Here is a 17,121-nt window from a genome sequence, read left to right as displayed (position 1 = left end):
GCAGAGCCCTGGCCGGAGGGGACAGTCCTTGACATAAGTGCCAGCACCAGGGGCTGCAGGAGCTGCACTCGCAGCCCCGTTGTACAGCAGGATCTCTGAAGGGCCTGCTGGCCATTGTCTGGGAAGATGGTCCCGAGAGACAGGACATTCCCATGGGACACGCACTCCCTCCACCAGGACAGGCAGACAGCAGCATCCCACTGGGACCTGGTGCCTGCAGCAGAAAGGCCAGCTTTGCACTGGGTTCTGGGTCTCATGCTGATCATCTTTAGCTAAAAACCTCATTAGGAGGACTGCATCTGGGCCACCTCCTCCTCCACAGGCAGGAGAGACGGGTCTGCCCTCCCAAAGGAGGACCTCCTCCCCATGGGAAGAAAAAGCAGAAGCAAGATTACAGCAAAGGTGAAGGGGGTGGTTCTGGCCTGGGGATCGATCTACAATCCACCATAAAAAAAAACAGCTTGAAACAAAACCCATCATTTACTCTTTGATTTGTACAAAATAACAATAATAACAATAAAAATAAGAATAAAAGGTGCTGGTGGCCCCTGGCTCGCAGTGCCCCACGGTGGCAGGGGTCTCAGTAGGCAAAGATGACGTGGTAGGTGACTTGGTGCCCATTGTCCCAGGCGTAGAGCAGGCGGTCCTTGGGGTTATAGTCTATCTGTGTGGTGTAGGCATACTCATTCTCAAAGAGCAGCCGGGGGATGATCTGCGTGTTGGTGTGTGTGTCAAAGGCGTAGGAGATGTTGGCATTCCTCTTGTTGTAGCTGTCGACCGCATACAGGACCCCGCAGATGACAAAGCAGTTCCCATAGAAGTTCTTCCGCAGCCCCGTCCGCCACGTGGTCTCCTTCTGGGTGCTGAGGTCAGCTGCGTTCAGCTTGCTCAGCACGATCACCTCCTGGTTGAAGCCTTCGTAACTGATGGCTGGGTAGATGACCCACAAGCCATTCTCATCCACGGCAAAGTCCACATCCGAGTGGCCCCGCCACCGCCATGGGGTGGACTCCTCATAGGCCACGTCATGCAGCATGGCCCAGGCGGCCACATACCTCTGCTTCAGGTCATATTTGATGATGTTGCGCGTGAAGGCCCGGTTGTAGTAGAAGGAGCCGTTGTAGACAACATGCCCCGTCCCGATCCAGCTGTACGGGAGCTTGTAGGAATTGCTCCAGCGCCCTGTGGGGCAGAGACACCTTGCTGGTGAGACCCTCCCATTTACTTTAGTGTTGGTGGCCCTGCCACAGCAGCCCCCAGCATCCTCTGCCCCCCAGCCTGCCTACACTCCCTCCCGGCCACCAGCCACAGCCTGGCGTTGTGACAAGCAAGTCCAGAGCCACCATGGCCAGCCTGACCCGCCCCGTGCTCTGAACCCCACACGCTAGGTACCGGTGCCCTAGAGGGGAGGGTCCCCAGGCAGAGCATCCCCCATGGTGCAGCATCCCAGGGAACCGGGACACTACTTGGACCAGCCAAGTGGTGGCCAGCACAGCATCAAGGGTGGCGCAAGCCCACCTTGCTTGAAGTTGTCAAGGTTCCTGAACTCCACCAGCGTGTTCCCGTAGTAGTAGTTGGTGACGTAGATCCGCTCCTCCCGGGCCAGGGGGTCCTTCATCCAGGCCCCCTCGTTGCGCCCATAGGTGTTCTGGGTGGTGGGACCCGAGATGGTGGACAGCGTGTCCTTGCAGCGCCCTGCACGGGCAGAGAGAGGCTCGCGAGGCCTGAGGCAGGGCGGCCACGCTCTCCCCGCACCTGCCGGGGGTCTGCGAGCATCACCCCGCCTCCAGCTGCCTGCCCACCCAGCAGGTACCCCTGCTGCGTCAGCCTGGGCTTAGCCTCACGAGGCCCCACAGCACCAGCTGGATCCTGCAAAGAGCTCCCCATGGCCTCAGCCACGTCCCTGCCCTGACTGAGACCTGTCCCAGGTCCATCTCCAGGGAGGTCTCTTCCTGCCCTGCCCAGCCCCTCAGACTGGAAGGGGACTACAGCAGGTTCCAGAGTTAACAAGCAAGTAAAATCTGGTGCCCCAGTAAAGTGCTTGTCCAGCCATCACCCCCATGACACCTCCCACCCATGACCAAATCCACGTGTGCTGGGCTTAGCAGGACATGCTGTGGGCACGACCCAGCCCCCATGCGCACAACGGGGTCGGTGCAGACCTGCAGGCACTCACCGATGATGTTCCTGATGTCCTCGTCCTCCAGGGCCTGCTTCGGCGTGGCAGGGATGGTGGCGCTGACCGGCATCGTGGGGGTGCTCGCCTGTCCCCAAGCTCCTGGGCTGCTCTCCGGGGCAGGGCTCGTCACCACATCACTTGAGGTCTCAGCGGTGGTGGCCATGGCAAGGCTGGGGACAGGGCTGGTGGCTGCGGGCAGGCTCTCCGTGGCTGTGGCCACCACTGTGCTGACCAAGGCTGCCAATAGCTGCGGGGTCCCCTCCTCCACCAGCCCTGCCGGGGCAGTCATGGTCTCTGGGGTGGGGGTCAGCCAGCTCACAGCGGTGGGGTCCGGCGTGGGCCCCGTGGACGTGGCAGGGGACAGGGGCACCGTGGCCGTCGCGGCAGTGTCAGCGGCCGGCGGGGTGGTGGGGTCGCTGCCAGGGGTGGGTGGCCATCCCACCGGGGAGGGCTTCCTCATGCCCTCGCCCGCCCGGCCGCTGGGCCTCAAGAGCTGGTCCTCGATCAGCAGGTCCACCGTGTTGTCCCCGCTGAACAGCTCGTCCGCTGCCAAACACAGGCAAAGGTGTCAGCCCCACCGCGAGCGGGAGCAGATCCCCTACGGCCCCTCTCCACCTCCCCCACCACTCTGGCTCCTCCATCCACTTCTCCAGGCTTTCTTGTGCTAAATCCACGTGATTTTCCTCTTAATTTCCAGCCAGAGAAGGGCTGCACCATTGGCAGGGGCTGATGGTGCCCACGTTAGGAGGTCAGTGAGACCCCATCACATCCATGTCCACCACCTCAGGCGGAGCGGAGCAGGAGGTGACGGACCACGATTCAATCCTGCCAGCTCCCAGAGACGGGGCAGGATGGAGACAGCTGCAGCACCCAGCCAGATCCCACTCCCCTAACCCAGGCTGCCAAAGCGGGTGCCTAAGCCAGGGCATGGGACCACGGGCACCCTTTGCTCCTCCTCGTCTCAGGGGTCTCACAAATCCATGCACGGCTGTGCTGGCCGACCTCGCTGCTGAGCTGGCTTTGCACAGAAAGGGCACCTGCCTTGTTTGCCTGTGCTGCCAGGCGCTACTTGTCCCTGCGGGCTCGGCCCCCTGCTCTCACCACGGCCGGAGCCATGAGCAGCATCGTGCTGAGCCACAGGGCAGCCAGCCACAGCTCTGAGCCGTATCCTGCCACCCCGACCACTGCACAAACCTCCCAGGATGTCATCGGGCAGGCGGATCTGCAGGACTAACATCGGTAATAAACTTGCATTTACTTTCCAGGAAGGTGTTGATGCTGGGTGTTTTAAACCGAAGCAGTGACCTATTTCCTTAGCGACCAGGGATTTTCCACGGAATAACAACACTGCACTGCCCCCCCCGCACAGGGCTCAAAGGCTGCGCAGTGGTGAGAAACCAATCGTCCCACCTCCTCCTGCCTCCAAGCCCTCCTTTCCATGGTGGCCCCACATGCTTTGCCAATGTGTTCCCGAGGGACAAGGCAGGAGTCAGGGACGGGTGCTGGCCTTGTTACAGGACGCAGCCATCCATCCCGCTGGACGCGGCTGCAAACGCAACTCACGTTGCTCCTCGATGTCGTTCTCTGACTCAGTAGACTGGGCTTTGTAGTAGGTGACCCCTCGGACAATGGTGGGCTTGGAAGGAGGCCGGCTCCTTACGCGCAGCTTCCTCTGCAAGAGCTGCTTGGGCTTCTCATCCTCCGGAGAGAGGTGTAGCTCTGGGAGGGACTCAACGGAGTTGATCTGCTGGGAGATGGTTTCATCTTTCAGGAATCTTTCTTCATATTTGCCCTGGAAGAGACGCAAGAGGTTGTTACGGGATGGACCAGAACAGCCATGTTTTGGGGGGACGGGGCAGGTCAGGCTGGCCAGACGAGCGCTGGCTAGGACGTTCTGTCCTCCCTCCTTTCTCAGGGTCAACCTCAGTCCCTTCTGCTGTAGAAAACCCCCCAGGAGGCAGCGGGGGTGGCAGACCAGCGTTGCCTCCACCTGACCTCGGTGCCACCCTGCAAACCTGGGACTCGGTGCTCAATAAGGCACAGGCTGTGGGTTGCAGGATGCGCGGGCAGAGCGGGGGGACCCCAGGGTGGTGTTAGCAGGGTACACCCCTCACTGCAACCGCTCGCACGTCCACCCGCCGGACACCTCCTTGCATGCCAGGGACCGGTGCCGGTGGCTGATCCCTAGCGAGCGCGTGGCATGCACCAAGCTTTGGTAGAGGAGAGGGGCTGAGGGCACCTTTCCAGTGGGACTGGGAACCTCCCGGGGCAGGGACTGGAAAACCCTCAGGGCAGGGACCAGGAGCTCCCCCCGGGACCGGGACTGGGAACCCTCTGCTGAGGCAGCCACCAGCTGCCGCAGCTCATGCCTGAAGGATTTCATCTCATTAAAGGAAATCGGAAAGACAGCCTGAAGGTTGAAGCGGTGCCCATTTGGCTGAGAAGATGGGCCCAGGCTTCCTTCGCAGCCCTGCTGCAATTAACAGCAAGAAAAGGGGAACACTGGGAAATGAGGTCACTCGGGGTAATAAAAGCCCTGCGCTTCGCTCTCTGCCTGGCCGGGGCTGGCTCCTCTCCAGCGGGCAGCGGAGCCTCTGCTCAGGGGAGCAGGGGGAGAGGGGCTGGGAGTGCTGCTGGACACCCTCTGCCACAGGGCACAGCCCCCCCACGCAGAGTGCACTGGCACACGGTGGTCAGTGCCGTTTTCCCACCCGCCGACCCCCAGTATGTGCATGGAATCCTGCCCTTCTCCCCGCTGGGGCTCGGGGAGCCCACTCCTATGTAGGACCCGCGACGCCAGCTCTCAGCTGCTGGGGGGTGCGGGGGCAACGTGCAGGCTGGCCTCCCCCCCAGGATCTGAGCACGCCTGTTTGGAGCTGGAAATGATGCAGCAACTGTTCCCCCCGCCCCAGACACCTCCTTTGCCCCTGCAGAGGGGACCCTGGGGTGAAGGCAGGATGCTCCAGGAGCCACTCAGTACGGACCAGAGGAGCATGAGGCCACCCTACATTACAGCACCAAAGCGGCAAGGGGGTCAGGACGACCTGGGTGGGCCTTTTCCCAAAACACCCCTCTCACCCCTCTCTGGGGCTGCACAAAAGCCGCTGCCCCGGGCAGAGGATGTCCCCACGCTGGGCAGACCCCACAGGGTCCCCCACGGTCCGGGGCTGGGCGCCAGAGCCAGTGGGATGCCCAAATCTCTGCCCAGAGCCCGCCAGGCGCAGGGGCTGGCTGGGGAGGGGTAATTCCCTGGGAGAGAGGTCGACGGCTGTCCCTCCACCGAGCCCCCAAGCCCTGCTAATCAAAGGCTCCAAGTTTCCCAGCGCTTCCCAGCCGGCCCCACAATGACATCACTCTTTCCGAGCAGCACTGCTGCCGCTGACCTCGAAAACCAACAACCTCACGGGAAGGGGGGAGGCCCGGGGAGCAGTCTGCTCCTGTTCCCTCCTATGTCCCCGCGGCAGCTGGGCTGTGCCAAGAGAAGCAGGCTGGAGCTGGAGGCACGGAAACGGGGTCAGCCGAGCCGAGAAGAAAATAACCCTGGGCCGGTGGCCTGCCGGGGGCCACATCCAGGAGACACCCTCTGGGCTGGCTTGCACAGCAGCAGTGACCTCGAGCCGTGCAACCCGTTTGGGTGGTCATACCTCTGCGTGCGTGTAGGCAGCCTCGGCGTCCCGCTGCAGCGAGCTCTCGATGTCGGCAAGGCTGTTGGTGATGAGGCTGGAGCAGTTCTCCCTGTCCCTGCGGTGGGGATGCTGCAGACCCTCCTCCACGCTGGCTCCTGCCTGGTGGCCTTCCTGCGTGAAGTTCCTGGACATGCCCTAGAAAAGCAAGAGAAGACACTTTACCCCACATAAAGACAAGGGATGCTCCATGGCCCCCAAACCACCGCCCAGGAGCCAGGGAGCCCTGTGCTCCCATCCTGGGCTGACAGCTGGGCTTCTCCGTGGAGCTGTGCACTTCAGCTGCCAAGAAGATGCCTCTGACCCCAGTGGGATCCAGACATTCCATCCCTGGTGTGCACATCCCAGATCCAGTCTTTGCCATGGGGCCCCATGGAGCGGGAGAGTGGCCTTGAAGTTCTTTAACACCCATCTTCAGCCATGCTCGCCAGCTCGTAAAAGGAGGAGGAGACCACAAGCTAAAACATCTTAAGTCCCAGCCTCGTGTCCCTTGCCTGTTCTAGTGAGTTCATCTCCCGTTTATTAATCCCACTTTCCTAGCAGGGTCCCACCCTGGCTGGCCACTGCCTGCCTGACCCCCAAGGCAAGTCCTCGAGGTTGGCATCCCACTTGTCTGGTTTGGAGCAAGAGAAGCACGAGCTTTCCCAGCTGCCCGTGAGCTCCAGGCACAGCAGCACCCAGCAGAGCTTTTGGGGCACAGCACTGGGCTCTTCTCCCAGTCCTGCCCCGCTGCCCAGCCACGCAGTGCCTGCACTCAGGGACTGCTCCTCCCCACCACCCTCCGCTCCCACAGAAGAGAGGGAGAATTTGGGGAGAGGAAGAGAGCCAGTGACCCTCAGAGAGCTGTCCCAGACCAGGAGGGAGCTGAGGCTGCTGTGGCTTGTCAGGCAGCCCAGGGCAGGCAAACCCCTTTGCCCTTCTCAGGTCCCCAACCACAGGCACACCTTGTCTCCAAGGGGGTGTTGCAGTCTCTGCTCATCACTCCTTTGTCTTTTACATCTTGAATGGCAACTGCTTTGAATAGATGGCACATCAATCAAAGAACTTTTGCACAGAGACTGGGGGTGGTTCCCCCTGATCCTTCATTTTCAATCTGTCCTGCCATTAATTTCTCCTAAAACCCACCATGACCTCCATCTGTGACCTCAAAATCGCCAGCTGATGCAGCAGCTGCAAGCTAAAGACAAAGCAGAGGAGCTGCCTCGCTAGAGGAGGTGCTAGCTCTGCAGACCACGTATTTGCGGGTTCATTCCCTTGACTGACACCATTTGTGTAAAATGCCTTGTTTTACTGGAAACAACTCACAATACCTCCTCATCTCTGCAAAAATACCATCCTGAGCTCAGTTAACCCCCAGCCCCCTCCATGGGTATCTGATCTCCCAGTCTTTATCCTGGAATTGTGAGTCACAGCTTTATCATGCAATTTTAAGGCTGAGTCCAATAACGCAGGGACTTTTGCTGCAGTAAGAAAAGGAATAGGGGGTCTCATGGTGCTCTCCTAGGAGCAGCGCAGGAGCAGAAGCAGTTTCAACACCCTCCTCCTTTTGGGAGGATGGCTGATTCGAACAGCCTTGTGCCTTTATCACTTATTATGTGTAATGTTTGGCTTATGACCTGCTTAGGGATAAAATCTGCCTCCCCGTCAGTGGGGAGGCACCACCAAAGCCCAGCCTGTGATGCTGCTTGAGGCTGCTCAGCTGCTTCGCCGGGAAGCAGCTGCCAAAAGCACACCCGCCTGGGAGGCCGATGCTTTGAAGCGATGCCAGGCTCTTGTTCAGCATCTCAGCTGTCCGTTGTATCAGATCCCATGGCCGATGCAGAGTGTGATCCTCCTCCTCCTCCTCTCAACAGGAATTTACGTGCTAAGCCAGCAGCAGGAAGCATTTCACACCTGCTGCCTGCGCTGCCCGCACCAGCTCTGCCCTGCTCCAGCAACACTGGGGAATCTCCATCTAACCCAGGCTTCTCCTGTCCTTCTCCATCCCGTCCGAGTGCCTGCAGGCAGCTTCAGCTGCTTGTTACATGATCCTACAGCTCCGCTTCGGGGAAATTAAAGACCCAAATCTGTGAATTCCCCCCTCCTACGCCTTCACTGCTCCATCTCTGGCCAAACTACTTCAGCCAGACCAGACTACTTCTGCCCATCTGCCCCACTGCGACGGGCTGTGAGCAGAGCAGCCACGCTGCAAGGTCACCCCAACGTGCCCAGACAGACAAGTGCCACCAGCACCACTCGCACTGAACTCCCTGTGCAGGAACAGACTGGTAGACAGGGCCACTTTGGTACTGAAGAAGAGCGCAGTGGTACCCACACGTGAAGTCATCACTTGTGACATTTGTCAATACCCAAACTCCTAACGCTTACCTTACCTTAGCCTCCGACTCGGCCACCAACAAGGTCTTTGAGAAACCTTCACTCCCCACTCACTGACCTGATGGGCTGTGTCACTCTGGCCTGATCTCTTTAAAGGTGACCATGTCTAACAGCACCATTTTCAGTCAACTAGTTTCAGGGTGATACAAATTCATGGACCACAGATTCATAAAAGTTACCAAAAAAGGGTTGTCCCCTCCATCATCCCTAATCCAGCTAACTGTGGATGTTAAATAGCGACAGACCTGATGGGGCCCTTTGTGTTCACAGCAGCATCCCCTGCTCTGGGTGAGCCCAGCTCGCTATGCTGTGGGACAGGGCTCACCCCACCACCAGACCCGTGGCCACCAGTGCCACGGCGGCGAGGCTCCCCGAGGGGGACGCGCGGCATGGGGCTGGCAGCACAGCTCCCGCTTCCCTCGCTCCTCTCCCCTAATTAGCAAAGACTCAGCAGCAAACCCAAGTAACAACTGGAGAATACGCAAAACCACAGGAAGAGGGTGGGATTGCAAACAAAAACATTGGTTCTCTGGTATTTTTAGATCTCAAAACCCCTTTTCCCCCTTTTGGGTCAATCGCCGCGCTTGGAAACCCAGAGCCCCCCAGGCACGCACGCTCCTCTCGGCTGTCTCCTTCCTGACCCCGGGATGGAGCACGCTGTGCCTTCCCGAAACACTTTGCAAGTGGAATTTTGGCTTTATAAATCATCGCCTCTCGGCTCCTGGCTGCAGACAAACAGGACTGCTCCACTCCGACAAGAATGTGGAATTACTGTCCCAGATACGGACCACGGGAGAAAACTCCAGTATTTAATCTGGCAACCTGTTGCTACATAGCTGAGCACAGCTCAATGAACTGCAAACCCTCCGTTGTGCTAGCCAAAGAAATACTAAACTGTATGGAAGTGAAAATCATTTCACTGGAAGTCTGCTCTAACAAAAATGGAAGGTACTTTATCTATCTTTTTAGCAGTGCTGAGGGTTCAGCTCTTTTTAAACGCAGGCCAAGATGCAACTTGGTCCTTAAGGAATCTGACCTCCTTGGCTACCAGCTGTCCCGGTGAGTGTGTCCCAGCACCGGCCCTGAACCGCTCACCCCCACATCAAACAGCACAATAGCACCTGGCTGAGAGCAACTATCGTGCCAGCACAGACATAAAATTGAGAAGAGGAAAAACTTAATAGCAGGCCCTTTGGACCCTCAGGAGATGCTGGTCCTGGTGAGGCCACAGCTGGGATCCCGCACCCAGTTTGGGCCATGAGGGATGGGGGGAATTGGAGAGGGTCGGGGAGGTGACGGGGTGGTGATGCCCTGGCCACCGCCCGCAAGGAACAGTGGAGATCTCATCTGGACAGCCTAGTTTGGTCTAGTTAAGTTTCAGCCAAATAGTTAATCAACATTTCTTCCAAAAGGAACGAGGCTCTGAACGCACCAAAGGTACCAAGTAGTTGATTTGAGGCAAGTCCCACTGAAGGCAACAACCTCAAAGGAAAGCAGGACTTATCTTACCTCCTCGAGCTTTTCCACCCGACCCACCAGCTTGGTTGTGACTGAGTGCAGCTTGAGAAGGTCCAAGCCATAAAAGGCACTTTCCAGCATCTCGACGATGGAGGACAGCTGCAAGGGAAAGGGAGCACACCGTCAGTCAGCGGTACTTGCTATAAAGTACCCCGCGTGGTTTCTACAGCTGAAAAGTCAAGGGCAATGCACACACCTGAGCACAAGAAGTTTATTAAAACGCAAGTTTTTCCTTACACAGCCCTGCCACGTTGCTGCTGCAGTCAGGAGCACAGCATGAAGAGCTTCAGAGGTTCAGGAGCATGTTTTGGGTGCTGGGAATTAGTAAGCAGAGCGAGGAGGAGCACTGCCCTCCTTGTGAGCTCTAGGCAGGCTCTCTCACAAGCCCAAAGGCTTAGCTACCCCACCAGTGATGTGACTGGCAACAAAAAGAGGCAACAAGCAAACGGCAGCTCAAATAAAAGTGAGTTTGACATCAGACTCTGAGTTCGTGCCATCCTGTGTTTTTTTTCCTGGAACAAGAAGAAACTTGTTAAAAAATTTTAAAATGTTCATAAATGTAAGAGTGAAGCAACTGAAATTCAGTGCCAGCCTGCTAACAGTTTGCTTCCCTGGAGAACAACTTTATCAGAGAGATGCTGCCTTCTCCTTCAATCACCCATTTCAGCGATGCCCTGTGTTTAATTCACCTCCTTCCTGCAGCGGGAAGGGCTGCATCCCCGCGTCCCGCCCAGCACCAGCCCCCGCGCACTGATCCTGGGGATCCAGACAGCAATACCCTAATTTTGCGTTTCATACGGTTCCCAGTGCTCACTCCGCACAGGACAGCACCGAGCCAGGCACAGGCTGGTGGGGAGAGCTCCCAGGCCATCCCCTGCCTCCACTCCCGCACGCGCCTGCTCCCTCCCGTCCCTCGTGTCCCCACACGTACAGCGTGGCACTGCAGACCTTACGGCCCCGATGGCTGAGAAGTATTTTCAGTGCATGGGAATTACTACAAGGCAGTGACATGTTCTCCCAGCAGCTAAAACTGGTCAACAGAGCTCTGTAAACATGGGAGAAGTACAGGCAGCAATGCTGGCAGCACTCTGAGTTTCCACCCCGGCCTCTGCAGTCTCCCTGTGGAGCTGACAGCAAAGGAAAGATTTTCTGGGCCAGATAAAATGGCAGCATTAAGAGACAAAGACTGTTTTATGGCTATGCATCCACTTTCCACCAAGAACTGGACGGTGACGACCGATACAATGCACGCAACCCGCCAGACAGCCGCTGGAGACATGCGCTTTCCCTCCAGGCTGGATAATTTCCATCAATGCACAAAGGTTGCAGACTTTATTAGCCACCTTCCAGATCTTCCTGAACACAGACTCCTTGCACAGACTCTGCATCTGAGACCCCCAAAACGCACACTGTGCCTACAAGCAGAAGAGTGGCAAGCTGCAATTTCACAAAAACAGACCTTAGAGTTAGCTACCCCTGCCAACACCAAGTTGACCCTCCTCAAAACACCATACTCACACACACATCAACTCCCTATTTCCTTCCCTTCGCTGCAGACTTTGGCTCTCACCATCTGATGGTCCGTGCATTCCCATGGGACCTTATAAAAGGCATGGATGGGACTGAAACCTTCAGCTGGGACACCCAGTGCAGCCATTCAGCACTGTGTTGGGGTGCCCCAGGGGTACCCCTGCTCCCTGGGCTTACTTACACCCTTCCTCGCCATTCCCTTGGGGATGCATCCTCCAGCCCACCCGTTGTAAGGGAGGGCTCTCATTTTGGGGAACTTCCCACGGCTTTCCCACAGAGTACCCAGGGTTTTTGAATCAGAGTATAAGAAAGCCTGTTAAAACACAACAGACACAGAGCACAACTACGCGCGTCCCGCTGCTGGACCAGGCAAGAACGATGCTCATCAGACCAACAAGGAGAGTAAATCCCCTGGGGCTGTTAGGAGCAATGAGGTGGCCTGGCCTGTTCCCCCCGGCCCCCCACCGAAGAGCGTGGGAGCTGCTCCTCATGAGTCACTTAAGAACGGGAGCTGCGTCCCCTCCTGCCTCCCGGCTTCTCCTAGGAGAGGTTACTGCTCCCAGCACACCCAACCCCAGGAGGGACTCCGTGCTCGGCGAGAAAGCAAGCCAGTTTTCACAGCTCCCGGGGTTTGACTTTTGCAGCAAAGAAAAGCCCCACGTGTGTATATTTGGATAAACCTTGTGAAATCGTTTGGCCGCGGATCCTTGCGAAATGAGCGGGGGAGCCTGGGCCAGTTCCTAGAGGACAGGCTTTCACACCACAGCTGGCTGAGAGCAGCTCCCCGGTGGGAAGAGGCGGCCGGAGCCAAGGGCGCAGCTAGCCACGCCACTCCGCTCCTCCTGGGGGCTGACCGGCTCCGGAGAGGACCGGGAGAGAGGTGTGAGCTGCTGGTGGAGGAGCTCTGCCTGCCTCTGGGGCAAGGGACTTCGGGGGTGGCTCCCTCATCTAAGGCCAAGTGGGACACCCTGGCTTCTTCTGCAGATGAGGGACCACCAAACCACTCCAGACTGGGACTCCTCCTTCCCTGAGATGATGGATTATCTGCCTGTGCCTGTTTACCTTCCCTAGCTGCAGACAAGAAGCTGCTAACTGTCTGCAGTCGGACAAGATGAAACACATCCTCGAGCTCCAAATTAATTAGAACAAACCCATCCTGATGGCCCTGGCGGGAGGCTGCCCTGCAGCACCTCACACGCTGCCTGCCTTCCCACTTGAGCTGGGACTAGCAGCACTGCCACGGGGTACGTCCTATCACCACCCACACGAGTGGCCCCAGCATGCAAACTTCTACTCTGGGGACTCTGCAAGGCTGGACCAAGCCAGTGACCCTTTGGGGAGGATTTCTGCTGCCCTACCCAGGTAACAAACTGGAAAACTCAGTAGAGTCTGATGCCAGCTGCTAGACCATGCAAGAAAAGTCACGAGTACTTAGAACAAACGCCGACACATTTCGGCAAGAGGTACGTATTACTAAAGAGATAAAATGCTAAATAATATAGAAGCATCAACATTTAAAACAACAAAACCCATCCAGCCATCAGCCAGCTGTGTAACACACCCTCACGCTGACGCATCAGCAGCTTTTGGCCCGTGGAAGCCAAAACAGCTTTTTGCGTGGGTCCTCGGGAGCCCCTCTCTGCGACGGGAATGAGACCTGGCAGCTGCTGAGCGGAGCAGAGCAGAGCTGCCCCCCGGGGACACTTAGCACTGGACAAAGGGCAGGGAGCAGCCCAGTCCCTCCTGGGCTTCCAGCGCAGGCAGCCACAGTGGACCCCAGGCAGCACGGGATAAATCGGGCAGCGTGCTGCTGAGTGAATCATCCGCTGCAGCTGCTTGACTCAATCCTTTAATCTTGATTTTTACATAAAACATGCAGATATAAAAGTAACTATGGGATTTTTTAAGAAAAAAGCTTAGGCAAAAGGTTTTCTAGAAAAAGCTCAGGAAGAAAAGGCTTCAAAAGACCTCCCCCTCCCAAAAAAAGCCCCAAATTCAAGCTGCTCTCCTACCTTCAGGTCGCCACTCTCTGCCTCCCGCAGCTTCTTCAGCCTGAAGTCCCCCTCACAAGGATTGAGCGCCGAGGGGGGGGCCACGCACGCACACTTGCAGCTGGGTCCCGACGTGATGGTTTCCACCGTGTAAAAGTCCTCTGCTTTGAAAGCGCCTTCGTTAATCCTTTGGCAGGCGCCGCGGCCCAGGGGTCTGACCAGGCATTTGCACCGACAGTCGGAGCCTTCGGACACCGCCTTCACCTTGTCGTAGTCACCTAACAGCTGAGCACAGGTCACCGGCAGTTAGAAAACTTCTCCTCCTTGCTTGCCTAGCAAGGGACAAGGACACCCTGAACCTCGAGGTCCAGACAAGGACAGTTAGGGCACCTTGAACCTCGAGGAAACCGGCCGGCTCTTCCAAAGTCTGCTGACCAAGAAGTTTTCTAGAGAGTGCAGAGCTCTTTGATCCCTACCTACAAGGGGAATAAAAACTGGCTTCTCCCAACAGGGTACTTTTTATTAGGCTTTGGGTGAAAGGGACCTAACTGCTTTGAATTTTAAACACGAACCCCATCCTCCTGTCTTTTAATGCTCCGTGTCCAGCAGACCCAGTAAGTCACCTGCTAGCCTGAGCAAGGTTTCTTTACACGGGCAAACAGGGTAAGGGTGCACTGGAAGGGCGACTGAAAGCCACCCTATAAGCAGCGTAACCTGGTGGTGAAACAGTATTTCTGATTAGCCCCATACAATGCCAGGAATTTCCTTTACAGAGGTTTGCAGACAGCACTTCTGAAAGCCCAAGCACAAAAATAACTTTGGCGGTATGTTTCCAATAGTCTCCACGTTAGCCATTTCCGAGGGCAGATAATAGCGCACAGTCTGATCGGCCAAATCTAACAGAGACCTCCAGTGCATCCCACTGGCGGGGAAAGAGCCTGGATCCCTCCCCTCTGCACACAAAGAGGCTCCGCCGATTCCCCTCCCAAGGAGCTCCCCGCTTTCTGAGTCCCCCCAAGGGCACGGTAGGATGGAGACCGAGCAGGGCCCCCCGTTGGGCTTCAGCGAGTTCACCGTACCCCGGGCGGCCAGACTCCCTGCAGCTGCACTCACCCAGCACCGCTGGCGAGCACCGGGCGAGGGCACCGCATCACCCAGCCCCGCCGAGCACGCACATCCAGCACCACCCGGGGTGCGCGCAGCATCCCCCCGGCAGTGCGCAGCCCCGGGCCGCGGGTCCCCAGCCCCCCCAGGTGCCCCGCATGCCCCCGCTCCCCAGCAGGTACCTGGGAGAGGATGTTCTCCTGGTTGTCCGCCTCGTCCTGCAGCGGCTCGGCGGAGGGCCCGGCCGTGCCGGCGGGGGGGGACCCTGCCCGGCAGCCGGCGCCCAGCGCGGCCAGGCAGAGCAGCAGCGGCAGCGACCGAGCCATGGGCGGGCGGCGGAGGGGGCCGGGGCCGGCGCGGAGCCGCCGCTGCTCGCTCAGGTGCGGCGCGGCGGGCGCGGGCGGGGCGGGGCCGGGCCGGGCCCCCGCCCCGGTCCTCCCTCCCTCCCTCCCTCCCTCCGCGGCGGGACGGGCCCCCGGGCGGGGCCGAGCGGGCGGCGGGGCGGGGACGGGCCGGGGCCGCCCCGGGCGGTGCTTCCCACCTGCGGCGGGGGCTCCCCGCAGCCCACCCCCAGCCCGGCGGGGCGGCGGTGGGGGGCGCGCCCGGTGCTCAAGCTGCCTCCGCGGGAAAGGGAGAGCCTTGTCCCGGGGGAATGCCGGCGCCGGGAGGGAACGGGAGGCCGCGGGGACTCGGGCATCGCCCACCCAAAGCAGGTTGCGGTGAGCTCCTGCACATGGGGCTTCTCTGGGGGGCTGCAACCCACCGGGCAGCACGTCTTCCCAAAATACCCGCCTTGCCCGTCTGCACCAAGCAAACCTGCGCATCCCACCCCTGCGGTTTGCCAGGGAGCTGGTGGGGGACGGAAAGCCATCCTTACAGCCTGCCTGACTCATTTTCCGTCTCCGGTAACAGCCTGGCTCTCATCCTCCGCGTGCTCTGGGTCATGGGGAAGCCATCCCGACGGCACAAGACGGCACACCACGCCTGCAGCTCTCCGGTAACACTGCACGCGCTGAGGTCACGCAAGTAGTTCATGTTTTGAAGACAGGCTCCTAGCCATGAGTGCAGACCTCCATATGCTTACTGAAATTTAGGCTGATGCCGTCGGGAAAGGGCCGCGCTCTGGCAGTCCTGTATCCTTCTGCACCTCCTGCCAAATGGAAATGTCCTGGACACGCTGTTCCCGGGGAAAGCACAGGCACAGCATCCTCCGCTGCGTAGGTGCCTGCACTGCCCTGACAATGTCTGGGCCTCGCTGACATGTGAGGAAACCTGAGATGCCCTTATAAATGTACAGATGGCAATCAAACACATGCCAGCACCGCACCCCACGTATGGCACAGGCTTGCCTTTGCCTCAAAACCTGCCCACGGGTCAGAGGGAGAAGCCACGCGCACAGCTGGTGGCACGAGAGGCCACACGAAGCTCTCACTGAAGCAAGGCTGTGCACCAGCGAAGCACCCCCGGGCCTTAATGCACACGTGTCCCAAAACCACCCCAAATGTGGTGCCTGCAGCCCTGGGACAGGGCATCGCTCTAGGGGGGCTCTTGCGTCCCATTGCTCTCTCCCAGGGACAGTCTGCAGGGATGGAGCTGCCAGAAACAAAGAAAACTTCTTGTGCGAGAGAGGAAGCGGCTGTGGCACCGCAGACAGCAGAAGTTGCTGACTCCAGGGCCAGGACCACAGACTTCGTGTGGCATGGCGCCGTGCCCCGCTCTCCTCTGGCCTCCTTGGGAAGCAAAGCTTGTGGAGAAGGGGTCAGGGATGTGCCAGTCCCTGCAGCAAGGCTGAGCAGAACAGAGCAGGAGGGGAAGCAGCTAGGGAGGATGGGAGGACAAGGACAGCCAACCTTTGGGCAACTGGAGAGCTGTAGGAAACGAAAGCATTTCTAAAAGCCTCCCCCCACCAGGCTCTCTCAAGGATAAAACGTCCCTTGAGCACCAGCTCCTTCACTTCTGTTTCCATCGCTCTGTGCTGACGACAGCTGAGCTTCCCTGGGGGCAGCTACTCCATCGTCCATCTGTCAGCACAGACTGCCCTGAGGCTGTGAGACTGGGGCTTCTGGAGCCCTCAGCTCGTGTCCAGCGGGGCCTCCCGGAGATCTCAGCAGGCTCAGAGCGCTGGATCCCCGTGCAGCCATGTCACCATCTGGGCTAGCAGCCGAGAGCAGCCCCGAGAGGTCCCACGGCAAGCAGCACCTCTGACTTTTTAAGCCTTTGCCTAATGGTCACTTTCAAAGGCTGGAAACAGAAGGAAAACAAATCGACCACAGTATTTCAAAAGCGAAAAGGAAGGATTTCATGTATTACTGACATCCCGTGTTGATTTCTTCTCTCTATAAGGGGAAGGAAGCCTTTCTGGTGGTATTTAGCTTGGGTTAAAGACAAGTTTGAGGCTGTCCTTTGGGGTCAAGAGGAGAGAGCGACAGGCAGTTTGGGTTCGCTGCGGTCATCTCTAAAGTCTGAACATTCCCCGTTCAAGAAAAAAACAAGACAAACCCACAGACAGAGGAGGACAGCAGAGCAAGCAAGTGTGGCTCTGGCCTTTCCATCTTGCTGAAGGCGGCTGGCTCAGACCCTGGCCTGAGCAGGAGGCCCCCCACGCCCGGCCCCGTTCTCTCTGAGTGGTCTCGTGCAAAGCCGAGGCTGCCCAAGGAAGCAGGTAGATGGTGCTCTCCAAGTGCCACAAGTGAAAACATCACCAGCTCCGGGACAAAGGCAATCTAACAGCCCCATGACA

At 58.3% G+C, this 17,121-nt stretch overlaps 1 protein-coding gene across 1 annotated transcript; it reads right to left on the bottom strand.

The window, feature by feature from the left end:
* Positions 1 to 547: 547 nt before the first annotated feature.
* Positions 548 to 14,707, bottom strand: OLFML2B (olfactomedin like 2B). Its single transcript, XM_059822094.1, has 8 exons — positions 14,564 to 14,707; positions 13,299 to 13,562; positions 9,748 to 9,855; positions 5,824 to 6,000; positions 3,743 to 3,971; positions 2,177 to 2,725; positions 1,519 to 1,695; positions 548 to 1,182 (listed from the first exon to the last, which is right to left on the bottom strand). Exons 1-8 carry the CDS (start codon positions 14,705 to 14,707, stop codon positions 581 to 583), a joined length of 2,250 nt encoding a protein of 749 aa, XP_059678077.1. The 3' UTR covers positions 548 to 580.
* Between the last annotated feature and the right edge of the window lie 2,414 nt (positions 14,708 to 17,121).

This window comes from Gavia stellata, chromosome 10, assembly GCF_030936135.1.
Source record: "Gavia stellata isolate bGavSte3 chromosome 10, bGavSte3.hap2, whole genome shotgun sequence".
NCBI classification, from domain to species: domain Eukaryota; kingdom Metazoa; phylum Chordata; class Aves; order Gaviiformes; family Gaviidae; genus Gavia; species Gavia stellata.
This window is presented reverse-complemented; position numbering and strand designations above follow the sequence as displayed.

Coding starts and splice junctions, on each gene's coding strand:
- OLFML2B (XM_059822094.1), bottom strand. CDS start 14,707: ATGGCTCGGTCGCTGCCGCTGCTGCTCTGCCTGGCCGCGCTGGGCGCC. Junction 9,856..13,298: donor CAGAGAGTGGCGACCTGAAG/GTAGGAGAGCAG, acceptor TTTCCCTTGCAG/CTGTCCTCCATCGTCGAGAT. Junction 1,696..2,176: donor GGACATCAGGAACATCATCG/GTGAGTGCCTGC, acceptor CTGCCCGTGCAG/GGCGCTGCAAGGACACGCTG.